The sequence below is a fragment of the Cydia amplana genome, chromosome 27, assembly GCF_948474715.1.
Source record: "Cydia amplana chromosome 27, ilCydAmpl1.1, whole genome shotgun sequence".
Classification (NCBI taxonomy): Eukaryota; Metazoa; Arthropoda; class Insecta; order Lepidoptera; family Tortricidae; genus Cydia; species Cydia amplana.
Genome location: NC_086095.1, coordinates 7,047,098 through 7,062,649, shown reverse-complemented (window position 1 = coordinate 7,062,649; position 15,552 = coordinate 7,047,098). Strand labels below are relative to the sequence as shown.

Sequence of the window (15,552 nt, the reverse complement as noted above, 5' to 3'; positions counted from 1 at the left end):
GTCGGCAACGCGCATCTCCGGTGTTGCAGGCGTCCATAGGCTATGGTGACTGCTTACCATCAGGCGGGCCGTATGCTTATTTGCCACCGACGTGGTATTCAAAAAAGATTTTTCTTAATTTTACATTCGTTTTGCTAACTGACTACAGACAATGACATCCTCAAGTTCAGGTAAAAGAAAACACGAAATAGAAAACCCGTGATTTATTTAAAACATAGCAGCAAAGAGACAAACAAACCAACAGACTAAAGTAAGCAGCTTGTATATCGCGTAGAGGTACAGCACGCCGGCGACGTAGCTCAGTACCCGGAGCACCTGAAATATGATGATTAGGTTATCCTGGCCCTGGGTAACAATTATTAAATTGTACAACGGGACTTAATCGCGTATCTAAGTTTTAAGATTTACCTCCGACGTTTCGAGGACGGCGTTGTCCCCGTGGTCTCGGAGAAGACTGGCTTAAGTTGACATCAGCATCTTCTAACCGCGCGAGTGCTAAAACTTAGATACGCGATTAAGTCCCGTTGTACAATTTAATAATGTGTAAAAATCGTGAAAGTTTAAATCTGGGTAACAATTGTTAAGGGGTTGTGCACAAATGTGTTTTAGGCTACTTTTTTAATCCCCCCCCCCTCCCCATTGGTGATAATTGGTGAGGTTTTTGGTTAGCCCCCCCCCCCTACCCCACATGACCTCACGTGTATTTTTTTTTATTTTTTCCATAGGTAGGTATTTTTTCTTAGTTTCGTTCACTGTAGAAAAATACACGTGAGGTCTCCTTATACCCCCCCACCCCCAACGTGATCTGTCGTGATTTTTTCGTGACTCCCCCCCAACCCCCCTATCGAACCTCGCGTGATTTGTGGACAAGCCCTAAGTAATACGAAAAAAAAAGGTGATACGAGATGTATAGTTTGTCAAAGGACTGTCTCATTTCAAACATAGACAATTAGACAGAGAGAATCATACTATCTTTGTCATACACCAGTAGGTAGGTAGGTACTAGCACCCAAAAGAAAAGACTCTCTCCAACGCTCTACACCAGGGATGTTGCGAATATCCGCATCCGCATCCGCAACCGCGGAACTTCCGCATGATTTTCAACATCCGCATCCGCATAAAATCGATGCGGATTTAATGCGGATGCGGATGTGGAACAGGTCGGTACAGGAACGTCTTAGCATCGGCGTAAGTGCTAGACTGCTAGGTAATTTAGTCATTAACCAAAAAAACCTATTAGAAATGAGCAGTCAAGCGTGAGTGGGACTTAATGTAACCCTTGGAACGCGAGTGCGACTCGCACTTGGCCGGTTTTTTGAAATAAAAATTACTAAAATGTAATATTTGACGTTTTTTATGGTACTATCTTGACATCCGCATCCGCATCCGCGGATGTGAGCCTTTAAAAATCCGCATCCGCGGATGTCAAAAAATCGGCATCCGCAACATCCCTGCTTCACACATACCCCCTGCTTTTTGACGGCGTATTCCGTGTCCTTGAGCCCGTCCTTGATGATGTACTTCCTCAGGCCGACGGCCCACGTGATCATCTGCTGGGTCCACTCCATCTTCTCCACGTCGAAGTTGTACAGGTCACGGTCTGCAAGTTAAATGTGACGTTATCCATGAAAAGGGACCTTATTGTCGATGGCGTTTACGCCATTATTAACGATGCTCCGATATAAATACAATGCCGCGCGACGCTGTGCGGCGTAAGCGCCATCGACAATAAGGTCCCTTTTCATAGATAATGCCCCAAATAATGAGGAATAGCAAAACTTCTGTGAGACACAGTCATATTAAATATAGTATCTGGGAGACCGAGCAAAGCTCGGAAAACATATAAAAACTCAAAAATGCGTGTTTTCCCAGGGATAAGACCTAGCTAGATCGATTTTTCGCCCCCAAAAACCCCCATATAGCAGATTTCATCGGAATCGTTAGAACCGTTTTCGAAATCCCCATAATTTTATTTTATTTTATTTTTATTATTTTATTTTTATTTTATTTTATTTTTATTTTATTTAATATTAGATCCCCATAATATACCTATAAATAAATATACAAGAATTGCTCGTTTAAAGGTATACGATTTAGAACCGATCTAACGCGATCTTTTTAATTACCTTTATCAACCTTTATGATTTAATAGTAGGTAATGTTATCGAATTGTTATTTTTAACAAAAAAAAACTATTGGTTAAATATGGGTTAAATCAAAAATAACATTACGCATTTTAATGTAGTGGAACTTGGTGAAGTACGCCAGCACGAGACAGGTTGTATGAGTGAGACAGCGCGTTCTTCTCACTCCAACTCACCTGTTCTGGATAAGCTGTTGTGTAATTTGACCAGATTGTCATCGTTGAAGTGAAACTCGTGGCAGGTGAAGTACGCCAGCACGGAAGATAGATTGAACGCCAGCCGGTATAATTTCATCGCTCTGAAAACATAATTAACGTATAAGGGTCAAACACAAAAGTGTCGACATACCCAAAAGTTACAAAATTAACACTAAGTTACGAAAAACTCATTAGTACGAGCCGGGGTTTGAATCCGCCGCGACCTCCGGATTGAAAGTCTGCTCTTACCGCTAGGCCACCAGCGGGACAAAATAACAACACAAAATAGTTGATCCACCCATTTCTTAAATCCTGGCACTTCCACACTGTGTCACTCGTCTTTGACTCTAGTAAGAAGGTACGCACTTAGGCACAGAATAAATAATAGTACTAAGTACAGAAGACTCACTCTCTAACAAAACGCGTCTGTTACGATCAGCACAGATATGGCCGCTAGGTGGCGACAGCGCCACGCGCGGCTTATGGCTTTCCCCAAAATTGGGGCCGGAACGGATGTACTTTTAGCTACCTGTAGCAAAGTGACGAAATCGCGGAGTGAGCCACTCCTGACTTAGGTTTCTTGCCAAGCATCGTCAGAACTCCGTCCGCCAGATATCCACAGGGACGACGTGCAGCAACCAAGTCAGCAGACAGAACCAAGCATCGTTCTTGTAACATATATGGAACTCACTTAGGTTTCTTTCCAAGCATCGTCAGAACCCCGTCCGCCAGATACCCAGGGATAAAGTGCATCAGCCAAGTCAGCAGACAGAACACCCACCACCGGCTGCTGTGGTGTTCTTGTAAGATGGGACTCACTTAGGTTTCTTGCCAAGCATCGTCAGAACCCCGTCCACCAGATACCCAGGGATGAAGTGGAGCAGCCAAGTCAGCAGACAGAACACCCACCACCGGCTGGTGTAGTGTACAAATGTGTACCACACCGCTTTCGGCGTGCTAGCGCAGTAAACGACCTTTGTGTGCATTATATTCATTAACTTCCCTGAAAAGTAAATGAATAGGCATAAATAAAGCATAGCAATAATTTTAGGCAGTTGGCGAGGAACAGGAACTTATGGAAGAACCTGCTGGTCTTCAACATAACATACAAATATTACAAAAAATATATATTTGACGTTATTTTACTTGTATTTATCTTAAACGATACAGTATTTATCATTGTGCTCCATCTTGCTACAATGGTAGCATTATTGACATAGTCCACTCCATGAGAACTTGGTTTTTACTCAAACACGTAATAGGGTTCCTAGCTGGTGACACGGTATATATCTTAATATCCTTCTGTCCGTTCTTGAGGCGTTCTACCATGGCCCATCTTGCTACAATGGTAGCATTATTGACATAGTCCACTCCATGAGAACTTGGTTTTTACTCAAATACTTACGCCACGTAATAGCGTTTCTAGCCGGCGACACGATATATATCTTAATATCCTTCTGTCCGTTCTTGAGGCATTCTACCATGGCCCATCTTGCTACAATGGTAGCATTATTGACATTAGTCCTCTCCATGGGAATTAGGCTTTTACTTAAATACTTACGCCACGTAATAGGGTTCCTAGCTGGTGAGACTGTATATATCTTGATATCCTTCTGTCCGCTCTTGTAGCGTTCTAACATGGCCCATCTTGCTACAATGGTGGCATTGTTGACACAGACCACGGGTATTAGGTTTTTACTCAAATACTTACGCCACGTAATAGGGTTCCTAGCTGGTGAGACTGTATATATCTTAATATCCTTCTGTCCACTTTTGCGGCGTTCTGCCGTGGCCCATCCTGCCACAATGGTAGCATTGTTGACATAGTCCACGGGAATTAGGTCTATTTTGGCACTGTCTTCGGCCATGAAGGTGTGCATGACGCCAAGACCGGAGCCTAGGAGGAGCTGAAAAAAAAAGATAGATGTAATCGGACCAAGTTAACTTTGCAAGGATTCGTTTAAAAAAAACATTTTTGGTGCAAGATTTTATCGGTGACCGTACTTTTCTTTCCACAGGCAACTAATACTCATCGAGACAAGTCTAAAAACCCCAAACACAATTAGGTTGCGTTGTTTCATCACAGAGTTCCTAAGGCCACCTCCTGTCTCCATCATCAGATCAGCTCGATGGTACAAACAGCAATACCCTTAACTGTCCATCGGTGGACCTTATGCCTTTGGTAATAAGGTTTACGAAGCGTCGGTTAACAGTGTGGGTGATGATACCCACCATATTATTGCATTGTCACCCGACTTACATACATATGTATGCAAACTGAGAAGTGGGTCAAATTTAACTTGTAAGATTAATTAAAATTTTGTAAGCTTGTAAAAAGAGTGAAAGTATAACACCATAAACACCAAATATCTATGGAAACTGTGTTGTATGCATACTGCATGCAGGATGGTTTAGTTTCTGTTGACATCTGTCTATGTTTTTCGTTACTCATTCCTTTAATACAGATAGTTTTAATAACACGTATTTTCCTATGTTATTCCCGTTATTCCCGTGGTAGTCCCATATTCTACATTGGCGACGAGGATTGTGGCATTTGCACACTTTGGCTCTAGAACTGGGTGCTATATCTGCACTTACCCCGCTCGGTCCATAGACACTGCTCATGTCAACCCAGCCAGGGCTAGGCTCCAGGTTCGATGCTATGACTGAAAAAAAAAAACAAAATGTAAAACAATGGTCATTTTTGTATGGGACATTTATTTTATCTCTATATAATACTGGATTTCTTTCCACACCAAGTGCAGAACATTCTCAAAATTCCCGAAAGTTTTGGAAACATTTGTATTTGTAAAGTTTCCTTTCAGATTAGGTATTTACTCAATCGCGGGAGAGAGTTATTCTTTATATTTGTATTGTGCAATAAAGATTAAAAAAATAAACATCTGTAGCTATAGTTAGTTTTTTTTAGCATTCGAAAGAACTTGCAAGAAGGTAAGCGATCTTTTAATTGAAAAACGCTTTTTAAAAATCAAAAACTATTACTTATGAAAGCAGAAGAATATAAATAATCGTATTAGATTCATAATTGTTACATATTTGCCGTGACTTATTTTTAAAATGTGTTTTTCAATTAAAAGACACATCAAGATTGTTTACCTTATTTCTAATGCTAAAAAAAACGAACTATAGAACCAACAACTGTCTGTCGGTAGCTCACCTATGGCGGGTCTGACGATGCAGATGGGCAGGTGTCCTGACATGGTCCTCACAGCTTGAGATAGTTGGTGTCTGTCTGTCTGTATGTCTGTCTGTCGGTAACTCACATATGGCGGGTCTGACGATGCAGATGGGCAGGTCCCCTGTCATGGTCCTCACAGCCTGAAATAGTTGGTGTCTGTCTGTCTGTCTTCAGCTCACCTATGGCGGGTCTGACGATGCAGATGGGCAGGTCCCCTGTCATGGTCCTCACAGCTTGAGATAGTTGGTGTCTGTCTGTCTGTATGTCTGTCTGTCGGTAACTCACCTATGGCGGGTCTGACGATGCAGATGGGCAGGTCCCCTGTCATGGTCCTCACAGCTTGAGATAGTTGGTGTCTGTCTGTTTGTATGTCTGTCTGTCGGTAGCTCACCTATGGCGGGTCTGACGATGCAGATGGGCAGGTCTCCTGACATGGTCCTCACAGCCTCCTCGGCTAAAGCTTTGGTGTAGGCGTACGTGTTAGGCCAGTCTTCGATCAACCTGAGCAAAAGAAAAAAAAATAGGCATTTTTGGATATGCGTGTATGTGTCGTAGTCAGATTGTATAATCCGCCGTATTACATTACGGCTAGCCGTTTTACAAAACAGGGGCGTTTTGAAATGCGGCGGTTCGACGATTAGCCGGATTGTCATTGCGATACGTTCTTCAATAAGGCGGCCTACGTTTAGCCGCATCGTATCTACTATTTAGATTGTAGAGTGACCAGTTCTTTCGGTCGTCTACGTAACCGGAGTTTGACAATGTTTGCAATTTAATTTATTTTTACCATGGTCCCACCGCACTACATGTGTTTCTTTTCCAAAACATTTCCTTTACAACTTAAATAGACGGAGCCCCGCTTTCTGGGCGGTTTGCCCTTCGGGCATCTGAAGCTACCTAACGAACCTAACCTACTTACCTAACTACGCTTTTTTCCCCAAAGTGTAATGTTTTCACGGACGTCTCACTAAATCAATAGGTAGGTAGGTTAGGTTCGTTAGGTAGCTTCAGATGCCCGAAGGGCAAACCGCTCAGAAATAGGAGCCCCGCGAAGCGAGGCTCCGTCTAGTTAAGTTGCGAAGGAAATGTTTTTTTATAAAGAAACAGTCCGTCGAACTCCAGATTTGATGGACGCCCCAGCGTTTTTCATAGTTTGTTATTGTTATGTCAGGCAGCGCCACGAGTGTTAAAAATGGGAACTAAAAACTGTCAAAGCGGCGGCTAATGACTCGCTGTATTACATTACGGCTAGCCGTGTTGAAGAACGTATGGCGCCGAATACATTCCGGCGGATTTTCATTCAGCCGCATTCAATCCGGCTAATCGTCGAACCGCCGCATTTCAAAACGCCCCTGTTTTGTAAAACGGCTAGCCGTAATGTAATGCGGCGGATTATACGATCCGACTGCGACATATGCACAAATGCGTTTTTGGGGAATAGACTAAAGACTTGTCTTGACAACTGTAAGGTATATAAGTACGGGAAATAAAAGTACGGGAGTAGAAAAAGTTCTTTAACAAAGACAATTATCATGTCCAAAAAAACCGTACAGTCGGACTAAGCTAAATCAATAAATAAACTAAGCTAAAGTGTGGCTATGCTATGTCATCATTAATTAATGTACAAAATTTCTATGAAAATATGACGTTTATAATGACACCCCTCACCTTGTTTTATTTAAGTCAGTACCGTAGACTTCCTACCAAGGAAGGTGGATCGGTTCCGAAGGTCATCAAATCAGGAAAATCTTAACAGCGCGATGTAGGATTTCGCCGTTCCGTTCCAGCGCCACCTACCGGGAAGTTGGGTAAACTCACCTAGGATTAATGGCGGCCTGTTTCTCTTCACTCAGCTGCTCGATCCAAAGAATCTTCTGTCCCCACCCTCACCAACAACAATCTCACCAAGCGAAAGTCATGATTCATGAATTCAGGAAAAATCTTAACAGCGCGATGTAGGATTTCGCCGCTCCGTTCCAGCGCCATCTATCAGGAAGTTGAGTAAACTAACCTAGGTTTAATGGCGGCCAGCTTCTCTTCACTCAGCTGCTCGACCAGGTCCACCATGGTGCAGGTGTTTTAGAAGTCTTTATCCAAAGAATCTCTGTCCCGACCCTCACTCACCAACAACAATCTCTTGGTGAGAGAAGTCATGAATAATCTTAACAGCGCGATGTAGGATTTCACCGCTCCGTTCCAGCGCCATCTAACATTAAATTGGGTAAACTCACCTAGGTTTAATGGCGGCCAGTTTCTCCTCACTCAGCTGCTCGACCAGGTCCACCATGGTGCAGGTGTCTTAGAAGTCTTTATCCAAAGAATCTTCTGTCCCCACCTTCACCAACAACAATCTCACCAAGCGAAGGTTATGAATTCAGGAAAAATCTTAACATCGCGATGTAGGATTTCGCCGCTCCGTTCCAGCGCCACCTACCGGGAAGTTGGGTAAACTCACCTAGGTTTAATGGCGGCCAGTTTCTCTTCACTCAGCTGCTCGACCGTCCACCATGGTGCGGGTGTCTTAGAAGACTTTATCCAAAGAATCTCTGTCCCGACCCTCACTCACCAACAACAATCTCTTGGTGAGAGAAGTCATGAATAATCTTAACAGCGCGATGTAGGATTTCACCGCTCCGTTCCAGCGCCATCTAACATTAAATTGGGTAAACTCACCTAGGTTTAATGGCGGCCAGTTTCTCCTCACTCAGCTGCTCGACCAGGTCCACCATGGTGCAGGTGTCTTAGAAGTCTTTATCCAAAGAATCTTCTGTCCCCACCTTCACCAACAACAATCTCACCAAGCGAAAGTTATGAATTCAGGAAAAATCTTAACATCGCGATGTAGGATTTCGCCGCTCCGTTCCAGCGCCACCTACCGGGAAGTTGGGTAAACTCACCTAGGTTTAATGGCGGCCAGTTTCTCTTCACTCAGCTGCTCGACCAGGTCCACCATGGTGCGGGGGTCGCCGGGGCTGTCGTAGAAGTCCTCGCGCACGGAGCACCCGATGCGGCTGTGGGTCGCGTGCGCGTACGCCGTCGACACGTGCACGAACGATCTGGAATAGAGAGATTGAATGATTGAATGAATGAATGAATGAATGAATGAAAGAGTAAAAATAGCAGACTTTAATTATTGAACCATTTAGGGTTCACTTTACATAGGACATTTCATACCGTTAGTATTGACAACCAATTACCTTGAACCTTAGAAGAATGTAACCGTCACGGTGGTTGTAATCGCTAAACTTATCAACGTGTCTTATTTTATCTTATCTTATCTTATGTCTCAACTCACTTGAGTTTTTTGCAGTCATTTTCCATCAGATGGTCCGTCTCACGCAGGTTCGTCACAAGTAGTATCTTATCTTATCTAATCGTATTTTGTTGTTCTGTCCGTTACGTTACGATCTTATATTGGTTCTGGTCCGACATACGAGTAGAGGTCTACCTTATCTTATCCTGTCTTATCTGATAATCTAAGTTTAGTTTCTTGCAGGCCAGTCCCAGCAGTAACGCCTGCATGGTCCCCCGCACGTTGGTTCTGGTCGACACACATCAAGACCCACCTTATCTTATTTTATCTTATCTTATGTTTCCACTCACTTTAATTTCTTGCAGTCCTGTCCCAGCAGTAACACCTGCATGGTCCCCCGCACGTTGGTTCTGGTCGCCACACGTCAAGGCCCACCTTATCTTATCTTATGTTTTCAGTCACTTTAGTTTCTTGCAGTCCTGTCCCAGCAGTAACGCCTGCATGGTACCCCGCACGTTGGTTCTGGTCGCCACACGTCAAGGCCCACCTTATCTTATCTTATGTTTTCACTCACTTTAGTTTCTTACAGTCCTGTCCCAGCAGTAACGCCTGCATGGTCCCCCGCACGTTGGTTCTGGTCACCACACCTCAAGGCCCACCTTATCTTACTTCATCTTACCTTATCTTATCTTATGTTTCCACTCACTTTAGTTTCTTGCAGTCCTGTCCCAGCAGTAACGCCTGCATGGTCCCCCGCACGTTGATTCTGATCGCCACACGTCAAGGCCCACCTTATCTTACCTTATCTTATCTTATGTTTCCACTCACTTTAGTTTCTTGCAGTCCTGTCCCAGCAGTAACGCCTGCATGGTACCCCGCACGTTGGTTCTGGTCGCCACACGTAGGGGCTCGTCGAAGGTGATGGTCGCCGCCGCGTGGAATATGACCGTCACCTGCCAACGGTAGATTGTTAATTTTGCGTTAGTCCCCTCTTAATTAAATATGTGTATGTTAACACTTTATTGTACAGTCAAGTGCAAACATATGGGTAAACAAAACTGTACCCCTAGTGTAAATTTCATTCGATAGCGTGACGTGACGTAAGCGTTTGCGTTATAGTTCAAAATCCCATAGAAAATGAGACTGAACGCAATAACGTAAATGCCAATTAGCGCTAATCAGTCAATCAATTATACTTTAAAATTTATTCTAAGACGCAATGTATCGCAAATTTTGTTATGTTTAAAGCGTGACAACTTGACAAGCAAGGTCAAACACACTGATGTCAGCGTACATTGAAGGCAATATTTATTTTGTATGAAAAAGAGGAGTCTAAAGGATTCATTATTTTTAAAAGTTGTTTAACAAAAGTTTTATAGTTTGGGGAGTATAGTATACGTTTTAATTATTTGCTCGTGTTACAGGCAACCTCCTATATATGAACCACAGTAGCTAAAAAAAACTCCGCTTTTCCAGTAGAGCTTACTGACAGTATGCTCTTATCTCATTGGTCATCGACGTCATCGTGTACCAGTCTGGTCGCTGATGGCCATGCGCAGTATGAGATGAGAAATAAATCCTACGTTAGTGATTTTTATCCAATGTGCGTAATTGTATATTTAACACGATACTTTAAAATATCTTCGCTTTTTAAATAGAAATACTCTTACCTCATGGGCCATGGTGTACCAGTCCTGGTCGCTAATCGCCATCCGCAGTTGCGTGATGTCGCCGTTGACCGGCGTCACGCGCGACGCGAAGTCGGGCTTGCGTTTGTGAAGGATCTCGAATACCTGTTATTATTTTAATTTTAGATGGAAAAACTTTTTTATCAAAAATTTCACTTTTGATAAAAGCTTTTATCGCTGACTGTAGGTACTTTTCTTTCAACAGCCAAATACTCTTCGGGACAATTCTAACAAACGCAAACACAATTAGTTTACGTTTATCAATTCCTGTGTCCATCATTAGATGTGTCAATGTGTCCAAATGCCAAACGCATACTTTTCTGTGCCCCGTGCAATTTTTTTTTATTAATGCATGCAATAAACACTATTTGTATTTGTAAATTCTACTTACAGGATCTTGAAAGATCTTGGCAATTCGCTCCTGTGAAGTCTGTCCCTTCTTCTCCCGAAGTAGAAGATATACGCGTTTGATGTCGCATGACCTGAAAGACACATAATATGACAAGATCATTAAATACCTAAGATAGATAGATAGAATACTCTTTATTGGCACACCTCAGTAATTAGATACAAAAGAAAAGAAAAGAAACAATTGAGGCACAGACAACAGGCGGTGCGGTAACTATACTCTGCTTGTGACTACAGCGATATTCGTCATATTCGACTTTTAGGTTACGTCAAATAAAAGATATAGAAACTATATGGATCGGAGTGTCAAACAAGTGTCAAACGTGACGTTTCTTCAAACAAAAACGTCACTTTTGACACTCTCTGATCGACTCGTCTATCGCGCGGTGAAGCGACAACGGTTCTAGTCTAGTATTGAGTCTAGTGCCCAAAATGATCGACACGCTTCAGCTTGAGGGCTTGAGGAACTTGAGGAACAATGTAAATTTGTTGGACTCGTTAAATATATCAGTTTTGTGATATATTTGTACTCGTTTTAGTAGGTTTTGTCGATTTTAGTCACAAATTAAAGACAATTACGCTGTTTTTGTGACATATCTTGTGACATACCTGAACAACTTCTCGATAAGCTGCTTCCCCAGAAACCCAGAGCCGCCGGTGACGAATATAACAGCATCCTTATAAAACTCCTGCACCGCCGAGTCTCCCCGCGCTATAGCCTCGTCTATCGCGCGGTGGCGCGACAAGGATTCTAGCTCCTGGGCGACTGCGGGGTCTATGGTGCTCACTGTGGGGGAAATAAAATATTATACCATTTGTATAATAAATTCCCCCTTTTCGCCCCCTTTCTAGAGGAAAGGGAGCGGAAAAGCTTCCATACAAACGTAGTTACATTTTCCTCTCCGGATATTGATTCTATTTTAATAGTTATTTGTACAACAAGAGATCAAAGTTTGATATTTCTTCGAGTGCTTATTTTGAGTCCCGTGCAAGCGAAAGATTCTATACTAGATTCACGAACGTAGCGAGTGAATCTAATTTAGAATCTTGAGCGTAGTAAGGGACTCAAAAGCGCACGAGATGTAAATAACTTTGATCTCGTGTAGTTCACAAAACTTTTCACCTCAGCAGTGAGAACATATTAGAGAACCCGAAAAATGTATTCCTTCTTCATCATGTTTTCTTAAGATATACCAACAATTAAGTTAAATGCGATTTTGCTCACTGTTTTTAAGTAGCAAAGTACCCTTGTTCGAGCTGCTGAGGTGAAAAATATTTTTACATAATTTGACGTAAGTATTAACATTAACTATAGCTATGCCCCTACTAGCTACGTTTGACTTTTTTTAGGTTTTTTGATTACTGTAAAAAATAGGTGGGAAAAACAGATTTCATACAATTGCTTAAATGCTTCTAACTAATATTAGGTATTACAATCAAAATTTCGAAAAAAAATTAACGTGTAGGGGCATAGCTATGCATGGTTGATATTAACAAATTGTGTCAAAATATTTTCTATAATGTTCTATGTTTGTATGAAAAGGTGATTTCGCGCGGGTCCTCCACTATCGTCTTGGCCTAGGAACAAACTTGTAATGACGGTGGACTAGACGCACATGTTGATGTCGGGGGCAGTGTAGTGAATGTGTTAAACAATCTTTGCTACTGAGTGAAACACAAAAATGTTGACTACACCACGTAAGGTACCTACTTTTTTACTATTTAATTGTATTTTAAACGCATATTCAATAACGGTCCGTTAAATTCCATTGTTCTGGAGTTTTAGGGAATAATTAATTAAAAAAACACAGTCATCACATAAATATGTATGATTCAAGATGTTTATTGTTACAAAATGGTCATTCTTTACATGGCCTACGCACTTTTGTGTCCCGTTAGGTTAATCAACCGCTAACTGTACTGGATTAGCTATTGTACATACCTATAGGCAAAAAGTTGATGTAACCCATGGTCTGTCCCTATGTATGCTTAGATCTTTAAAACTACGCAACGGAATTTGATGCGGTTTTTTTAATAGGTAGAGTGATTCAAGCGGAAGGTTTAGGTATAATTTGTTAACCCGCGCGAAGCCAGGGCGGGTCGCTAATCTGTTATAGTTCAAACGGCAACGTGCACCGGTGGTCTAGAGTTCATGTGATATGTAGATACTGATTTTGTTTTGAAGACTGGTAAATGACTCATGATTTTATTTTCTTTAAGTATGCGGTTATTAGATATGTATGTTAACATTATGTACCTATGTATCGTTAAACGGGGTGAGTAGGTTTCGCGGGGAGAGGTGGGTTATGAATGGGGAGAGAAGGTTTGAGAGGGGAGTGAGAAGGGATTTTAAGGCTACTGCTACTAAAATAATGTATTCCAATTTAAAATGGAGCTATAGTAATCCAACGATCGATCCAACAATCTTCCAAAATCACCTTTGTATGAAAACCCCTCTCACCCCAAATACGAGGTACTACGGGGTGAGGTGGGTTTTCCTCTTTATCATCAAAGTTATGAAATGGAACTACCCAAAATAAAATAAAAACTAAAATACAAACGTCCCGAACACTTATTATATAGGTACCTACACCATTCAGTTTTCATATGTAAAAATAAAATGTTATCGAGGTTTGAATTTCAGTTTTGACCCTACTCACCCCATTTTACGGTACTTAATAAGAACCTAGTCTGTTTTATTCTTAAGTAGGTATGTTAAGTTCACTAGATTGTACTATTTGTAGTACAAATCCATTTGTATTATGAGACTGTTTGTTTTCTAAATAAATTAAAAATTAAAACATTAATAATCTCGTAGACTTTGATAACTTAATTCATATTGACATTGGAGCTACAAACGCTAGTCATTTACGATCTAGAGTAGTAAAGAACTACGGTACGTAATTAATATAGGTAGGTACCTACCTATAGTACCTATATAAGACTGCATAGGTGAGGGTTATTTCGAAAAATAAGTTAGTATCAAAATAAATATGTTTTTTTGAAGTGAAAGCTTCTTTAGCGGCGCTGTGCACTTTTTGAGGTGGGGAAAAAATGTTAAACTCGAGATGTTTTAGCTGGCCGCCGCGCCCTCTATGCCGTATATCTTGAAAACGGCTAATTGCATGAAAAAATGCTTTATACCTAACGTGTCGCAAATTTTATGCTCTACAATTCTTACCTACATGTGAACATCATGGGAGCTACAGAAATTTTGATATCCACGAAAAACCGATTTTTATGACCTTTGACCTTGAATAACTTCCGACGCGCACGCGATATATGCGTTGACTTTTAAGAGAACCTTTAATACGTCATAACGAAGGTGTATACGAGTTTTCAGCTTATTATCTCTCTTTACGAGGTTAACCCCCATTTTAGGCTTAAGATGACTGGCCTAAAAGTAGGAAATTCGCAACGAGTGGCGATAAATTGAACCACGACCGAAGGGGGTGTTTTAAATCGACACGAGTTGCGAATTTCCTTTTCGCACGTGTATTGTACCACGTTTTACAGTACATATGGCTCTTTAAATTTTCGACATAGGCACGTATTGTGCTAGTTACCGCACTAGGGCGGTAAAGTAGCACCATATCACATATGTATGTAAATGATCATAAAACTGCGTTTTAAAAAAGAAAAACAATACTTACTTTTTTCTTTAGTCCTAAATTATTTCACGAATGTTTGACACCTCCAAAGGTCTTCAATATATTAATAAAATTTAATGTAGGTAACTTAAAAAAAACTACGCTTTTTTGATCCGATGCGACTACACTTCACGCTAATCGGAATACTTATGTATAATGTAAATGTTATTCGAAATAAATAATTAGGAGGACAGGAGCGTCAACAGAGAACAAATGACGTTCGCGTACAGTCGCCATCAGGCATATCGGAGCGGCCGGAGTGCTCATAAATACCTGATAAACAATTCAATTCTCATCTACTCAAAGGTTAACTGGAAGAAATCCCTTAAAGGGATAAGTTCGCCTTTGTACTGCCTATCCTGTGCCATAAATTTGTGTTTTGTACAATAAAGAGTTTATACATACATAAACAATCTAACGCCTTGACAATAGACGCTCAGATATTTGTGAGCACCTTGGCCGCTCCGATATATCTGATGGCGACTGTACCGCTGTGGAAAGTACGTCTGATCGCATGAACATGTAAAAAATACACAGCTTCCTATTTTTGATAAGGTTCAGGGGGGCAATTTAGACTGATAAAGATAAAAGATTTTTATTTTGTATTCGTGACGTTCACTAAACATGTACGAACATGTACAAACAACAACAGCAAGAACAGAAGAGAGCAATAAGTGTGCATCACGAAATGGACCCAACTCAGCATAATGCTAGCTATAAAGCCAGCGCTGGTCTTCCGTAGGGCTCATTCGGTGATGCCACGACAGATAACACAAAAAGATACATATTAAAACATTTGCAAAAGATACACAGAAGAAGTAATTAAGAAAACAGAGAATACAAAAATATATACACGAAAATCGTAATATTTTCCATGTTTTTCATTATTAACTAGAGTGCCATATATGTCCAGATAGCGAAAAAGATGTGTTGTGTGTGACTCTATTTAATAACGTAAAACATGGAAATATATTTAGATTAGTTTAAATTACCCCGCAGGCTAAATTGTCCCC

The 15,552-nt window shown here is 41.3% G+C and overlaps 1 protein-coding gene across 1 annotated transcript; it reads right to left on the bottom strand.

The window, feature by feature from the left end:
* Positions 1–192: 192 nt before the first annotated feature.
* Positions 193–11,686, bottom strand: LOC134660435 (putative fatty acyl-CoA reductase CG5065; the record flags this gene model as incomplete). Its single annotated transcript, XM_063516178.1, has 12 exons — positions 193–315; positions 1,467–1,600; positions 2,321–2,442; positions 3,161–3,344; positions 3,747–4,248; positions 4,940–5,007; positions 5,932–6,041; positions 8,438–8,596; positions 9,622–9,746; positions 10,464–10,586; positions 10,873–10,963; positions 11,499–11,686. Coding segments are annotated over 12 exons (1,914 nt in total), but the record flags the coding sequence as incomplete, so codon positions are not given.
* Between the last annotated feature and the right edge of the window lie 3,866 nt (positions 11,687–15,552).